Source organism: Primulina huaijiensis, chromosome 18 (assembly GCF_012295235.1).
Source record: "Primulina huaijiensis isolate GDHJ02 chromosome 18, ASM1229523v2, whole genome shotgun sequence".
NCBI classification, from domain to species: domain Eukaryota; kingdom Viridiplantae; phylum Streptophyta; class Magnoliopsida; order Lamiales; family Gesneriaceae; genus Primulina; species Primulina huaijiensis.
Window position 1 is genome coordinate 2,678,705 of NC_133323.1, and position 16,104 is coordinate 2,694,808.

Genomic DNA, 16,104 nt, shown 5'->3' on the forward strand with positions numbered 1-16,104 from the left:
ACAACATGGCTAGTTATGCACCACAAATGACTGAAAATGATAGCATCTGCTAATCATTTGAAACATCCAATGAATTAGAGGGGTGAAAAGTACCTTAGCAGCTCTAGTAAGACGATCTCCACTCTCGCCCACGGAGATGTTTAGTACCAGTTTCTGAACCTTGATCTCCCTCATTGGATTCGAGAGTTTCTTCTCCGATGCCTGCTTTACACATTTTCACAAAGACATATAAGGTAGTTTAATGACACCGAATTAATATAAAAACATAGTTTTATATAGAATACACGCGAGCGCCGGGGAGCGAGGCTTACCATGGAGGATAAGTGGTGGAAGGCGGAGCGGCGGCGGCGGCGGCGGCGGCGGCGGAGGTTTCGGGGAACGTCAGAGTAAAAGAACACTCAAATTTTAAAACACGTAAATGAATTATGAATTGAACTTGGAGGGGCGTTTTTCATAGATTTGTATAGGTTTCGGGTTTCTTGCTAATTTTTCTGAGTTTTTATTTTATTTTATTTATCATATGAGCTTTTTCTTTTTTGGCAAAAAAAAAAATTTGAGAGCGAGTTTAATTTCATTTTTCTCCAAAATTTAAAATTGCAATTTAATCCATCGATAATTTTTAAAGATATGATATCACATTTATATAAATATAATCCATTCAAATGACAGTCTGAACTTTCATTACTTTTTACAATGATGATATTACTAATTTTTTTAATATAAATCAGATAATCAGAAAGAAAAAAAAATACAATACAAACACATAATACGTACGTACATACATTAAAGATTCAATTGTTAGTTGGATATAAATGTTTTTAAAACCAATCCATTTTCTGAAAATTTTAAAATATAGAATTCTTTCTTTTCTAATCATATGTAGTGATTTTTCGTCAACATTTGAATTCGAATTGAATTCAAGTTTCTCCTTTAATGGGTGAGATTTTATGTAAATATACCATAAGTGAGGTGACATTATTCCTTTTCAAATCTCCTAAAATTATTTAGAATAAATGTTAGATACACTCAGAATGTCAATATCTATTATTTCTTTTACATCTGATATATGTACCAATGTATCCACTCATCACATGAGGAACATAGGCTGGCTCATTCACCCAAAAATATGTATTCAAAATGCAATTTTTTCTAAAGAACATGGATTCCTTTAAAAAGCCACGGCAACAGGAAGGCGAGAACCAGGCATATAGCCAAGAATCTGCATAAATATTGCTTGCAGCGTCGCAAGCTCGCCTGATCAGAATCGTCGAGGGTGGCCGCAACGAGTCTCATTTCGTTCCATTCCATCAAGAATATTGAGGCGTCCTCCGCACTCTTGTTATCCACGTTTTCAGCCATTGTCCCACAGATTTCGCACCGTCTGCAAGAGTAATTAAAGCATTACATACTCATCTACACAAAATCGCCTCTTCCCTGAATTTGTTAGTCTCCTTAGTAAAAAACTTCAAAATATTCATAAACCTTAAATGATAAATTACACACCAAAATAACTAGTGAATTAAACATCCAATGCGATGGTGGATGGCAATGTAAAAACAAAGTTTTGCCTAAACTATTGTATGAAATTAAGATCATGTAAAAAGTTAAAGAGTATAACAAAGTCAAATATTTTCTAAAATAGTTGCTGGTAAATTAATGATGCAACAAAAATAAATTTGTACCTATCACCCTTCCGCCAAAACCAGGCCTCAGCACATTGCTGGTGCGACCACCCGAGCTCGCCTTTGCACTCGCAACCGAGTTCGATGAGTTCCGACGAAGATTCATCGCCAAGATGACAGATTCTGCAAATCCTCTCTGTCTTTGTACTTTCAGTACTGTTTATCGATACACCATTAATTACATCACCCTTTATATCAATGGAACAGTCACGATCCAGATTTTTTCCGGCTTTCGAATCACCAGAAACGCGCTCATCAGACGAATCTTTAGCAGATAAAATCTTGTTCTGCTGAGTTTCTTGATTTGCATTTGATCCAGTCCTGTGTATTTCTTCTTCGGCCTCCATTTTCTTTACGATTGATCACGAATTCATCATAATACAAAAAACCCATTTGTTTTTATCAAGTTAAAAAAGCACCCAAGAAAGATCGATCAAATCGAAAGGGATGTAAAAAGGGTCAAACCTTTAACAATTTGCTAACTTGACGATCCTTTTGGAATTATATGTTGGGGGCTATAAGTTTTTTAATCAACAGAGTGATATACCTCTTCCACTAATATGCTAACAAAAACTTATAACTTTTTTTATTTGTTATTATTTATAAGAGTAATTTAATTTAAATTAACTATAAATAATATAAATTTGGAATCTTTGCTTTTTTTAATGTCAAAGGATCACGTAGCTTGAGATTATTATTTAGGTAGCAAAGGTTGACCAAATGTGCAGCAATCGGTCGATATGTCATCCGGGGGTGGGTTGGGGGGTCATCTGGACCAAATGACAACACACATACATGCAACGTGCTAGAAAAGTAGGCATTAGTTTTAAATTAATTCAATGAGTTAATTAAGATGGTAATGTCACCGTTTGTTCTATCCCACGGTGCTGCACTACTTACGAAGTCAAAATCTTGAACATGTGTTGGAATTTTGTTCGAACAAGATCTTGATATGTGTCAAAAACTCGAATATTGCCTGCATGAATATGATCGAATTATTCGTAATGTCACCGATTGTTTTCCTTAAATATATTATTGATTTTTGTTTCATTAAACTATTGTTTTTTTAAAAAAGAAAAAAAAATTGGCCAAAATTATTCTCCGAAATTTTTCCCTTGAACGTGAAATGGATTTACCGAACAAGCAAGCCAAATATAGAAGAATGTTGTCCAGCACCAAATAGCAAAATAACAACAATAACAATAATAATAATAATAATAATAATATAATTCAAAATAATAATAATAATAATAATAATAATAATAATAATATTTCCCTTTTCTTCTATAATTGTTGAGGAGATTCAGCCGACATAAATTATTATATTGATTAATGGTTGAGATAACCATGAAATATATACATGGACAACAAGCTTATCCAGGTAACTAAATACTATGCCCGACAAAAATTATAGACCTATTAATTGGATAAGAATGGATTTGATACTGCGGACAAACTAATTTGATTTCTAATAATTTGAGTAGGGAGAGTCAAAAAGTCGTCAGGTCATATACACACACACACACACACACACACACACACACACATTCAAAAATATAATTTTTTATTTTTTAATTAATTACTTTAATTAAGATGACGTATCATACTTCGTTGAAAAAATTGTAAAAAAAGATATTTAGAAAAATCGAATCATTTGATGAAAAATTCAGAGAGAGATCATCACATTTAAATTTAGAACTTTTTTTCTAGAATTGCATGTGAGAGACTAGGATAGGTCGATCTTGTATTATTTTATTTAATAAAAATAATAATAANTGAAAGGATAAGTCTTTTTCTTAAAAAAATTTCTATGAATAATATGTATTAAATGTGGTTTGAAGAATGGGGGAAAAAAAATTAAAGTTCAAAACAAAAATTTATTTATATAATATAAACATATTAAATAAAAGCTACGTTGACTTTGACAAAGTTGTATAATTAATTAATTTTTCACTGGATTTTGGTAATCGGACTGGACTGGACATGTCTTCGATCCACAAGCTTTTTTCGTCCCTTAATTAATTCGACTGGTGAAGCTCCAAATGTTTCACGAGTCAAGTTATGAAAGATTAATATTCGTTATAAAATACACCGTCATTGATACGGATTTATGCATTCATCATTCCGTATTTATTGTATTTGACACTTAACGTGCAAAATTATAATAAGCAAACGATTAATTAAATATAAAAGAGATGAATAAAAGTTATACTAACAAATCACTAGCTTTAAATACTCTTGCATCGTAAAATTAATGTACCTCACATGTTTTCGGGACCATCAATAATTCATATGGCATCGAGGGCAAGCAGTGATTTCCTTGTATTCTTATGTTGAAGTTGGAATACACCTCACTGCAATGGCATTGCAGTTCCATCCATCGGGAAAATTACAAATTTCATGTAAAATATCTCACCCTTTTTGCGGAGCAAATTATTGGGTGTGCGGAAAGAAATGTTGTCATAATTTTTGCAATGGCAAGACAAAGACTAGACCTTATACAATACAAAAGACGAGACAAAAATATATAACAATCACATATCTGGATTGTTCACGAGATTTATGAAAAACTATGGTCGGGACAACCGATCATATGACTGGCATTAATATCCTACAAATTAAGTTGGCGGATATATTGAATAAACATGCTTATATATTAAATTACGTAGGATATGACTAGTCGTCGTTTTACTAAAAATTATGGTTTGTTATAATTGTACGACTCAAATTTCGATCGTTTTTCAGATAATTTCTTTTAAACACATTATTACATAATATAAACACAACGTAGCTTATAAATATCCCATCATCAAATTTCCTCCTCTTTGAACAAATGGCTAACAACACCAACCAGCATGATCACTTGGAGAGGATAGCTCATCAATCCCGCCATGAGATCCAACCCTCTTCCGTGCTTATAATAGCAATCCCAGTCATCATTATAATCTTGATACTTGCAATAATTGTACTGGTAACCTTGCTCCGTCGGCTTCGGATTTCTAGTGGAAACAATGACACCAACAGTTGTGAGCGTGTGATCGATGACTCGAACAAATGCGAGTTCATTGCTCATAGCACCATAAACATCAGTTCTAGTCCAGGTGACCAACTAACACATGCAACATTTAATAATCCTTGTGATTTTGACTATTGAATTGGATGTCCGAGTTTTGATTATGTGATATGACAGAGGAGAACGGTGGATGCCTGTATGGAATTAGCAAGGTGGGGCAGCTGGGCAAAGTGAGAGGGGTTCAAGTGTTTACTCTGAAAGAAGCTGAAATGGCCACGGGCAAATTTAGTGAAGCCAACTTGATAAGATCACGTGGTGCTTACAAAGGGGTTCTCGGAGATGGAACCGTGGTGGCCGTAGAGATCTTCGGCCGACATGGGAGGCAATGGGAACGCTCTTTTCGGTCACAGGTTGGTTGGTTAATGTGTATTTGATCAGTACTCATCATTCTCTAGTTCTGAATAACGTTTTTATCTACATTTGCGTAGAATATTTAGTACTCCTTTGACAAATAAATATTTATCACTATCTAGCTAGCTAGAATCGAGATATCACAAGACCTTAACATTTTCACGAAACTTTTAGATCAATTTGGACATAGATTTTATCAAAATTTGAACTGGAAAATATAAAATGCATGCAGGTAGACTTGTTAAGCCAATTGTGCTCTCCCTACATAGCGCAACTATTGGGGTACTGCGCAGATCATCACCATAGATTACTCATATTTGAACACGCGTCGAATGGTTCTCTTCAGGACCATCTCCATCCTCGCCATAAAGTACAATTCAAAACTTTGAGTTGGGGGATTCGTTTGAGAATTGCCTTGCATTGCGCTAGAGCCTTGGAATACCTGCACGAGAAAGCAGCACCCTCCGTGATCCACGGGAATTTCAGATGCAGTAACATTCTTTTGGATCATAACTTTCGGGCCAAGTTGACTGGTTTTGAGCTGGCCAAAGCTGGATCGAACAAACTCCATATTGTTCCGATAAAGACACGAGTTATAGAAGCAACCGGATATTTAGCTCCCGAGTAAGTTCAATATATATTGCATGCTATTACTTAAAATATATAATATCTTCTCACAACGGAATCATGTAGAGTTTTTTTTCAATTTTTTAATATTTATTTTTGATAAAACGGAAATGGATATGAATTAGTTAATTCTGAGTAAAACTTATATGTAAAAGCCCCACAACATATGGGGTAGAACACTTACGTATGCAACATCTTTTAGTATATGTTTTGACATTTAGTCTTGTCTCTTGCATAGTGATGACATTGTGTCATTATATACGAGTATTTTTCATCGTGTATCAGTATTTTTTACGATTATATCGACACCACGGTGAAATATGAAAAAAAAAAAAAAAAAAAAAAAAAAAAAAAAACACTAAGGAAGTCAAAACAATCAAACCCTCGCTGATTTTGTCATATTACTAGGCAGTGAAAAATGAATCATATTACATATATATACACTACAGGTATGCGTCGACGGGAAAGCTTACGGCGAAATCGGACGTGTATAGCTATGGCGTGGTTCTTTTAGAGCTTTTAACAGGACGAGAACCTATTGATACCACTCGGCCACCTGGAGAACACACTTTAGTTTCTTGGGCAAGTTGTCTTCTTAGATTTATGTTTCGAAGTTTTCAATTTGTGGGTGACGACTAATCTTACACTCGTTAAATTAATCTGGGATCAGGCTCTCCCACGTTTGACAAATAGGGATGAAGTGGTAGATATGATTGATCCGGCTCTACGAAACATGTGCCCCAAGAAGGATCTACTTCAGGTAATTGAGATTTGGATAATTATTTTTTTCCTTTGTTGAAGGACAGTCTATAACTCCTTGGTCTCATGTTGCAGGTGGCTGCCATTGCTGCAATGTGTGTACAAGCGGAAGCAGATTATAGACCGTTGATGATGGACGTGGTCCAGTCTCTGATCCCTTTACTAAAGAATCAGTCTCATGTTCTATCTTCTTTCAATTCAAATTCAATGTAACACCATTTGTTGCTCAACACTACATGTGGAAAAATATATATTCTTGTTTCTAAAAAAATTAAAATTGGCATATGGTTTACTGTAGTTTTTGGAGAAAGTTTCAAANAGATGACTTGTGAGTCGATCTTACAGATCTATATCCGTGAGGTAGATCAGCCTGATTCATATTTATAATGAAAAATGATAATTTTGACATAAAAATAATATATTTTTCATTAGTCAGATCAATAAGAGATTCATCTCACAAAAAAATTACCAGTGAGACGGGTTTATAAGAGTTTTTGTTAATTACCTCAACTGCTGATATTGTAACGATTCATCCCACTTGTAAAATTGTCCGTTTTGTTCCGAGGCTGCACAGCTTTAAAACGTGTCGCAAGAGGCTAAAATTTTATCACGTCTTTACTTCTATAGTTTCCAGAATGTATTCACTAAAATACTTCGATATTTACATTTTCTATAGTAACCCATTTGAGTAGGACTTAAACAATGTCTATTGAAACTCTTAGTATCAACTTCTTCAAGACTTTATGCAAACTTTGAATAAAAATACTATTTCTATCAATTATAGTAACTTACTCAAATGATAAAATGAATACAAAGATAACAATGATAATGCATCAACACAATATGATATCTGAAAAGATCTGATAAAACTTTACATGTGTGCTTCGAAATATATTCAGCAAAGCTTTGAGTTAATAGAAGATGATGAATCACATAAATATGCCGAGAGTATTTGCAGAATTATGAGATGTCCTATTTATAGGTAAAAGCTAACGTTCAAAAACAACTATAAATAAGTCGTATTATGACCATAATTGAAATCTATAAGATGTCACGTATCATTGTGTTCCAAAATTAATAAGTGACATTTAATGCTTATAGCATGGACGGTCAAATTATGAGAATATATCATCATTAACTACTATAATAAACATTCTCTGAATGTTTGATTTGTTGAATTCATTCTTCATTTATTAAAGAAATAAATACGAGCTTATAAATGATTGGTGACAAAATCGGTGGAGTGTGATCAATCAGTGAAGAATTATCCATTAAGTTTGGTGAATCTCATATAGTTTTTGGATACTTAAGCGAGATGTCTTCTAAACTCATTGTCTACTAAATTTGCTTTGAATGGTGATTTTCGGTATTTATGATGTTATTGTACTTAAAACATCCCCAAACTTATATTTTCTTAACAAAACTCCTATAAAATATGAGAAAATTACATATTTTATTTATTTATTTTCACTGAATTAAGAGAAAATTTTGGAAGTTTATACCACTTAATTAGATAGTGCCAGATAATTACAAAACAAGATGAATTTGAAAGTTTGAGTGGTTAGTGAGGGTTAATTAACAATGGAATTGATCAACAAAATTGGATTCATGAAATCAAAGTGATATTTTCTAGAATTTTTTCAAAAAACTTTATTGAAACTATTGTCTCGACGCATGTGATACATATTTATATGTTATTTTTTATAATTATTTGAATTTGTGATATTATAATTACAAAAATTAATGAAGATTTAACTGTAACGTGTAATAATCAAATGTTATGTTTTAAATTGATTATATTTAATATATTATAATTATGAAAAATAAAGAAAAACTAACTTGTAATTTTATTTAAAATAATAAAAAAAACAAAAACAAAATAGACACCAAACTTTTGTTTATGTTAAAGAAATTCTTATTAATAATATAAAAGAGATTCACAGTAAAAAACCCCCCAACAGTCACCATTCTCTACATTTCCCGGCCGATGAGGTTACGTTTCCGAAGGTAATTCAATATCCAGAGGGCGACTCCTTCTATCTGGCGTTCAATTTTTAGTTCTTATTGCGCTTTGCTATTTTTTTATTTTCGGTTAGACTTTGCCTCTTTCTGTTTGTATCATTTTGTGGGAATTTGATTTTGATCAATCTAATCGAAGGGTCGTTTTTGTCAACCTGGATTAGAGACACTTCGAATTTCTTCTTCATTCACGTTTTCAAGAAAATTGCGTAGTTTTCATCGAGTTGCGAGAAAGATTGGATTTAAGCTTGATATCAAACCGAGCTCTCTCTGTTTTATTTTTTTTCCAATTGTTTATCAGGTGGTCCAGGAGGTGCCCGTGTGAATTTAAAGATTTCACGGTCAATTTATTTTCCATCTATAAATTGAAAAGCGCTCCAGTTTTGGCAGGTTTAAGCTGAAGGGTCTTCCACGAAAATAGGACCCCTTCTTTAGCTTGGACTTGTAGCGGTTGCTCGTAACCGTTACTCTGGATTGTTTGAGTTATCCATACAATGCCAGCCGTACAGAAGCTTTACAACGCGTGTAAAGCATCTTTTACGCCAGATGGACCCATTTCGGAAGAGGCTCTAGAAAAAGTTCGCAATTTATTAGGTAATATAAAAAGCCAAAACTAGTTTCTTCTTGACCGATTACGTTAATGGGTTTCAAACATGCATGATGCGTTTAGCTTATGAGTGGAAAGTCTCAGTTTCACTAAATTCGAAGAAACTTGCTACTGTGTTAGCAATTTGAATGAGCTAATTGACTGATCGTGAGGACAATGTTGGTTGTGCCATTTGCTTAAAACATATCGCTCATTTTATATGTGGAAAGTCTCAGTTTTATTAAATTCTACGAAACTTGCTGCTGTGTTTGCAATTTTAATGAGCTCATTAACTGATCATGAGGACAATGTAATTTGGTTGTGCCATGTGCTTGATAAACACATCCCATGAGCGATGTGTCCTAGCAATTTTTTTTTGGGTAACCATTTAGGAACTGAGTGAGTGAGTGTGTGTGAGAGAGATATATATAGTAGTGATTCTAAGTTAGAGTTTTAGTTATTTATTGTGGTATGGAAATTTGAAATGAGATGTAAATGTATTTTATAGAAAAAATGGTGATGAGGCGAAAATGGCTTGATTTTCATCTTGGGAAAAGGAAACCAAACATATAGAGGTTTTTTTATGTTGGTAAAATTCCTGTGCTTAAATTTTGTCTCTGTGGAATGTGCCAACCTTGAACCATGTGTCTCACGTACGATCAGGTCTCTGTCTTGATTACCTAATACTTAAACAAAAACAGTTTTTATATCTCGTGACTACTGATAATCTATAACTTTTAGATGCAATGACTACATAGTTCTCTGAACCACTGCATCTTCAAAATGAACAAAGGCCAAAGGCATCATACTAGTAAAAAGGCATCATGCTATCATTAGTTTAATCAGTATCATAATTGATAGTATTCCTTTGTAGTAATGAAATAATAAATTTATTCGAAGGAAAACCTAACACAAAATGTGTATTGCATGTTGCGTTAAACAGAGAGAAACTCGAGGACAGAACCATAAACTGCTAAAATATTGAATTGTTATATTTCTAGTGAGATTATTTTATATGGCCAAATATAGGCGTTTGTGTTGACGTAACTGTAGTCAAAAGACTCAAAACCAATAACAGTTGAGTGTTTGGTTGGTTTAACCTAAAGAGAGGACACTTACTAGGATTTGAGAAGATGAAATGTTGGCAAGATGTCAAAATTTGATTGAATAACAGGCGTGGTATACTTTACAAGTCCCAGTGTATGTTATGTTTTGATAGTTGGAGAGGATGTCTCTATTGTACCACAGGATTTCATGTGTCCCTAGTCGGCTTCTAGGTGTTATCGTACTTAAAAAGTCCAAAAGGATTCAGCAAAATTGAATTTGAAAAATGATACCCCCACTCTGCTTGCCACAAGTCCTGTCCTATATATGGATGACACAGGATTTTCTATTTTCACTCTGGTTTTCTGTCCGTATGATCATGCCAGCATCTTGATATGTCATCATTCCTTCTAGGTTTTTGAGTTCCTGAAACTGTCTTCTAAAATTTATGATTTCATCACTTCGTGATTTTGAAATTTCTGCACCTAATCATAAAATAGATTGCTTATTGTTTGTTGACTTTTTGTTTCCTTTGTCGTCAGAGAAAATCAAACCTTCTGATGTAGGTCTTGAGCAAGAAGCACAGTTAGCGCGTGGTTGGAAAAGTTCTGCAAATGAGTGCAATGGGGGTTCTCGATCTCTTCCAACAATTAAATATTTGCACGTGCATGAATGTGATAGCTTTTCCGTGAGTTTCTTCCAAATACATCATCAGTTTTTTATCCTATTTTTCTTGCCCGCAACCTTCATATCTTTACTTGCTGTGACCCATGATTCTTAAAGTAAAGAAATTTATGCATCTTGTGGTAATGTTGGCAGATAGGAATATTTTGCATGCCACCTTCCTCCGTTATTCCACTTCATAATCATCCTGGGATGACAGTGTTGAGTAAGCTTCTGTATGGTTCGTTACATGTAAAGTCCTACGATTGGATCAACATTGCTGGGCCTTCTGATCCCTCACAAGGTTGAGTTATTCTTGGTTGATGTGCTACATTTCTTCTTTGATGTTGCTGATTTGATCATCATTTCTATTTTTCCTTGGACACTGATTTGATAACAAAATATGTCATTTTATTGGGATGACGTGATTACCAGCATATTTCTTTCACGTTTTGGGATCCCCTCCTTCCCAAACCCTCAACCTGTCTTTGTTTTATGCTTTCTTAGGAAAAATCTTGTGGTTTTTTCGAAAGTTACGCTACATTCAGCTATTTCATCCATTTTTTACGAGCATTGCTTATCTTCAGGAGCGAGGCCTGCAAAAGTTGTCAAAGATCGTGAAATGACGGCTCCATGTGATACGACAATTCTTTATCCAACTAGTGGGGGGAACATCCATTATTTCCAGGCCATAACTCCATGTGCGATCTTTGACATACTTTGTCCACCTTATTCTTCTGAGGATGGACGACACTGCACTTATTTTAGGAAGTCCCCCGATGATCTTTCTGGTGAACTTCCCTTTTACATCGGTAATTATTATTTATTTATCTAATAATGAAAATGAAGCTATTCTGATCTCATTTGTCGGTCTTTCCCAAGGTACTATTGAGGTAGATGGAGCGATGATTTCTGAAATCACGTGGTTAGAAGAATTTCAGCCTTCCGATGACTTTGTGATCATAAGAGGACAGTACAAAGGTCGTGTTATTAAAACTTGAATGGAGTTTTTTTTGTATCATATGGTTTTACTTCATATGTGCCCTCTACATTGTTCAAAAGTTACGGACTTCAATCATATGGGAATAACCTTCATTGGTCGAAGATCACGGTGGCAGCTTACTGTCGTGTAGTTTCGTAAAAAGTTATGCAGCAATTATTTAAAAGATTATTTAAATGTTGATTTCGATTTGCAAAATTATCACATTTTGTTATAGTTATATATAAAAACATGATACCACGATTAGATGTAAAGAGTAGGGAGAAAACGATGTAGTTGTTTAATTATGGTGTTTTAAGTTTTCTATGTGCAATATGAAGAGAGATTTCAAGCAAAAAGATGCTTAAATTACTTGTCATTATTATTATACCGTGAATCATAAATACTGCAAATCAAACTCTGTCTGGACTAAAATTTTAAATTCTAAAATCTTTTAATATTTTAAATTGATCTACTCGAGCTAATATCATATTATTTCAAAATTATACAAAATTTACATATATTTTTTTTTTACCGGTCCGGGTATATATGTATGTGGCTCCGCCCCAGTTTATGTAGTCGAACTCTGGTTGAGTGCCAAAATTAGGCACCCCAACTTTGATTTGTAAATGCCATTTTAGGCCTTTTCATGTTTCGGAAGATCCCATTTGAAGATCCGTGTCAAAAATAGGGGTTCCAGAAATTTCAAGTGATTTCCGTACCAAATTTAAAAATTGAAATAGATTCAACAAATTTTACACAAGTCCAGAGATCAAGTAAGATTTCATTTTCATTTGCTAGAAAATCTAAAACTACTTCAAAATTTCGAGTTTTTAACTGAAATTAAAGACTGTGGTCATTCATTGTTTCACTTTAAGTGGCTTACTGGGATACTGGTATCTGAAAAAATAAGTCTCGGTAAAAATAGAATTTTACAAACTCGAAAATAAAAAAGTAGATGCAGAAAATGAACTAGGTATACGAGTAAATGTAATGCTAACACATCAGTTCTTGATTTCTTAAAACAGACTTTGCCCATGCTTCTCTAAAGTCTCAACCATCTTCAAGCTTCAGCTAAAATTGTGATTGACAGATACAGATACAGAACTATTATCGAATCGTTAGCTTGGTGAACTTAGCAATGAAAGCTCCAGTCGTAAACGAAGTTGATGGATCAAAACGTAGGGTCTTTGGTACTCTTGCAGGGCTGCAAGCCCAACGCTTGGTATCATCTATTTCTACAAATTCTGTAAAAATGGTGACACGACATAATTGAAAGGGTCACCAAGAAGGGAAGTTGGGTATGATTCAATGGCAAACCCACAATTTTAGATGGGGAGAGAGTAACATGGAGAAAAAACTTGGAATTTTGGAGATTAATAATAATAATCGAATCTTGGAGATATGAAGAAAGGGGCAACTACTCGGCTCCTCCCCTAGCCCCTAGTTTGATTAACGCATGGAAACTTAATGTTAATGATTCTTTGCGTTTAGTTATACATTCATTTTACATGAAATTCAACAAGTGAACGAACAATGACTGCAACCATACTAGAAGGGGACAGGAATTTTCCCTGGATTCAAAAAAGCACGGGGAAAACAACCAACTTGCAGATAAATTTTGTGAAAGGAACTGCTCTACCACATCTTCATTCTGAGCAACAGATAAACTATTCATCACAAGGAAAACAAAAGGTCGAAGGTTAATGTAAAGACCGACGAAGAATGATGAATGTGATTATTTCATGGAGTTTAAGGAGGCAACTTCAGGTGCTGTAGACAAGAAATCCACCAGCCTTGAGCAATCTGAATCCATTGGTTAAAAGTTTCAACTGCAACAACACAAGCAATCACCTTATATTCCTAATAAGTGAGGATTTGTATCGGAAGAAGCAGCCTAGGATATTTAATTAGAGAACATAAGAACCTGAAGGACAGTTACATCATCAGTTCTCTCAGCATCTAGCACTAGACGTGAAAGTGTTGCCCAACCACATTGTTCAAACTTTTGGATGTGTCTTGAGTCTCTGACTGAACCATCATGTGTACATTCTGCATCCACAAGAACCTGAACAAAATTTCCGATCGCTGAGCCCGAGCATCCAATGAGGTTCAATGTCATACAGAGTTTAGCACCTGCAGTGGAAAATATTATTTAAGTTACTGAACCTGTCAACAGATTTATTCTATATAAAATGGTTAAAGATTCTCTCCACAAAATTTCAAATTAAAACCCTTTTTTAAAAGATGAGTAAGTTCCAACCTTATTTCTCAGCATGTAATGCAGCATCCCTTCTAATTCAAGGTCAACCTCCTTGATTAAAATTTCAATATTCAGATTTCACAATGCAGAAATATATAAAACACACAAAGCTTCAGCAAAAACCGTCTGAGATTACCAGGCGCTGCACAGAGGTCAAGAACGTGAACACCTGGCAAAACATTCAAAGCTACCACAGCAGCTCCAGAAGCTGCATCAATGCCATATATCTGCAAGATATAATCAAGGTTAATAAAAAGAGTTGGGACATTTTCGCTTTCTCTTTCAGTTTCTATCTCAATATAACGTAAAAAAACATGAAGTCCAGATCATACAATGTATTGCAAGCACCCATGGGCAGACTCGAGATTTTAGTTAAGGTATTTTTAAACATTAAACATAAAGGATTAAAGAATTACACATTAAAGCAGGGAGTATCCTTACCTCATTGAGCCAGCCACTACAAGGAGCTGAATTACAGTAGAATAAAGCAATTAGAAGGGGAAAAAAGATGAAAAAATTTATCAACACCCCCAATAGAATTATATCATCAAAAAACAATTCACCTAAATATAACATACCCCCGCTTAATTTTTCATATTCTGCAAAAAAATCAATTGTTAATGCAACATATTGTCGTCACCTTTCCTTCTTGACAAGTCTTTGTGCTGGCAACTTGGACATCAGGCGGAAGAAAATAGAAGTTGGGTAGCCAAGACACTTCTCTAAGCTTACATTTAACCTCCTTTTCAATTTCTGATATCCGGGCTCTGGCCACAACCCGGTTTTAGTCTTCCCAGAGCACCAAAATATACAAATCTCGCTCAACTAAATTGCTCCATCTCCCTTTTATCACACATTACCTAATGAATAGGAAATTAAGCAAAGGCTACTGAACAAGTCAACAAACAGAAGAAAAATGCAAACACATAAAAAATAGTTCCCAAACAAACTTAGATCATCACTCGAGCTGCAATTTGGTGGGTTTGTCAGGAATGCATGCACCGCATAAACTATACGATATCTCAGTTAATCTTCTCTTCAAGCCGTTTAAAACTTTAAATTAAGAGAGGCATCAAATGATTTGATCAGAACTCGTACGAATAACGCACAATAACCAAAACAATTATGGAAAATAAATTCTAGTTAAAATTACTTAATGTAACGAGGTGTGGACTGAGAAGCAGCGATGCAAATTGAAGGGTCGAGGCCGTTTTGAGCAAGAAATTCAAGAAAGGGTACGGGTAGAGTTAATTTACTCACACGCGCCACCTTCTCATCCATCACTCTGCCTGCATTGTTAGGAGTTGCTGGTGATTGATGAATGACCCTCTTTTTCTGATTAAATATATTTTGTTTTTAATTTTTAATATATGTTTTCGAATGTCGATGCCATTGATACACCGCACACAAGTTTTTCTTTCTGTATTGATTATTATTCAACTATGATCCAGGTATTCTTGGCCTTTCAGTAATATTAAAACCATCTCAAACGTTATTTTTGAACGAGCTCGAATCCAAAATTGAAAATCGATATTCAATGTGATGGATTAGTTCAACATTACCTTCACGGTCCACCGACCATCATTGCTTCGAAAGGCTTTTTTTTTGTAATATGTGAAATCAAGCATAGATCTTGAACAAATAATGACACATGGATCTACATTACGGTAACATCCCACTGTAAGATCTCATTAACTAACGTCGATGTCGGTATGACAAGCGTTCAACTGCACCTTCTGGGCAGATGGACTTCGAGAGTGGTCTTATGTGACCGTATTAGTTGTTCGTGCCCTCATTGGCTTCCGAGAGAGCCGGAACCCTTACCCGCAAAGTTGTTTTGGGCTCAGGAAACACTTCTTACACGGCCATTTCATGGTGTTTCTGCGGAAGAATCCTCATCCAAGGGGAGGGATGTGCAGTTGAAAGAAGACTATTATCCTGTTCGGGGAAGGGTATGAGCACCAAGCTGAGGAATAGGTGCCGGATTTTTACGTACAGAAACTGACTCAAAATAGAACGAAGATTTCATAGTTTTTGCACCTGCATGATTTTTTTTCT

At 34.6% G+C, this 16,104-nt stretch overlaps 4 protein-coding genes across 13 annotated transcripts; 2 read left to right on the forward strand and 2 right to left on the reverse strand.

The window, feature by feature from the left end:
- Positions 1-1,001: 1,001 nt before the first annotated feature.
- Positions 1,002-2,200, reverse strand: LOC140964934 (uncharacterized). The gene is made up of 2 exons (XM_073424922.1): positions 1,683-2,200; positions 1,002-1,381 (listed from the first exon to the last, which is right to left on the reverse strand). The coding sequence occupies exons 1-2, from the start codon at positions 2,027-2,029 to the stop codon at positions 1,150-1,152; spliced, it is 579 nt and encodes a 192-aa protein (XP_073281023.1). The 5' UTR covers positions 2,030-2,200; the 3' UTR covers positions 1,002-1,149.
- A 2,251-nt stretch (positions 2,201-4,451) lies between these two features.
- LOC140963733 (PTI1-like tyrosine-protein kinase 1) lies at positions 4,452-6,787 on the forward strand. The gene is made up of 6 exons (XM_073423110.1): positions 4,452-4,783; positions 4,873-5,105; positions 5,339-5,730; positions 6,183-6,315; positions 6,404-6,493; positions 6,568-6,787. Exons 1-6 carry the CDS (start codon positions 4,516-4,518, stop codon positions 6,703-6,705), a joined length of 1,254 nt encoding a protein of 417 aa, XP_073279211.1. The 5' UTR covers positions 4,452-4,515; the 3' UTR covers positions 6,706-6,787.
- A 1,581-nt stretch (positions 6,788-8,368) lies between these two features.
- On the forward strand, positions 8,369-11,948 carry LOC140965198 (plant cysteine oxidase 4-like). 4 transcript variants are annotated; one of them, XM_073425313.1, is made up of 6 exons: positions 8,369-8,499; positions 8,902-9,105; positions 10,684-10,829; positions 10,961-11,108; positions 11,392-11,616; positions 11,687-11,948. In XM_073425313.1, the coding sequence occupies exons 2-6, from the start codon at positions 9,006-9,008 to the stop codon at positions 11,803-11,805; spliced, it is 738 nt and encodes a 245-aa protein (XP_073281414.1). In that variant the 5' UTR covers positions 8,369-8,499; positions 8,902-9,005; the 3' UTR covers positions 11,806-11,948. The 4 variants fall into 4 exon arrangements, with proteins under 4 accessions (XP_073281414.1, XP_073281417.1, XP_073281416.1 ...); XM_073425316.1 differs by having other exon boundaries at positions 11,392-11,595; XM_073425315.1 differs by having other exon boundaries at positions 8,388-8,499; positions 8,893-9,105.
- A 737-nt stretch (positions 11,949-12,685) lies between these two features.
- Positions 12,686-16,024, reverse strand: LOC140963881 (uncharacterized). 7 transcript variants are annotated; one of them, XM_073423356.1, is made up of 7 exons: positions 15,622-16,024; positions 14,687-14,813; positions 14,183-14,273; positions 13,711-13,919; positions 13,551-13,615; positions 13,392-13,456; positions 12,686-13,030 (listed from the first exon to the last, which is right to left on the reverse strand). In XM_073423356.1, exons 1-7 carry the CDS (start codon positions 15,672-15,674, stop codon positions 12,894-12,896), a joined length of 747 nt encoding a protein of 248 aa, XP_073279457.1. In that variant the 5' UTR covers positions 15,675-16,024; the 3' UTR covers positions 12,686-12,893. The 7 variants fall into 7 exon arrangements, 1 of the variants encoding a protein (XP_073279457.1); XR_012172780.1 differs by lacking the exons at positions 12,686-13,030; positions 13,392-13,456; positions 13,551-13,615; positions 13,711-13,919; positions 15,622-16,024 and adding exons at positions 14,049-14,097; positions 14,488-14,513; positions 15,307-15,599 and having other exon boundaries at positions 14,687-14,799; XR_012172779.1 differs by lacking the exons at positions 12,686-13,030; positions 13,392-13,456; positions 13,551-13,615; positions 13,711-13,919; positions 15,622-16,024 and adding exons at positions 14,076-14,097; positions 14,463-14,513; positions 15,307-15,599 and having other exon boundaries at positions 14,687-14,799.
- Between the last annotated feature and the right edge of the window lie 80 nt (positions 16,025-16,104).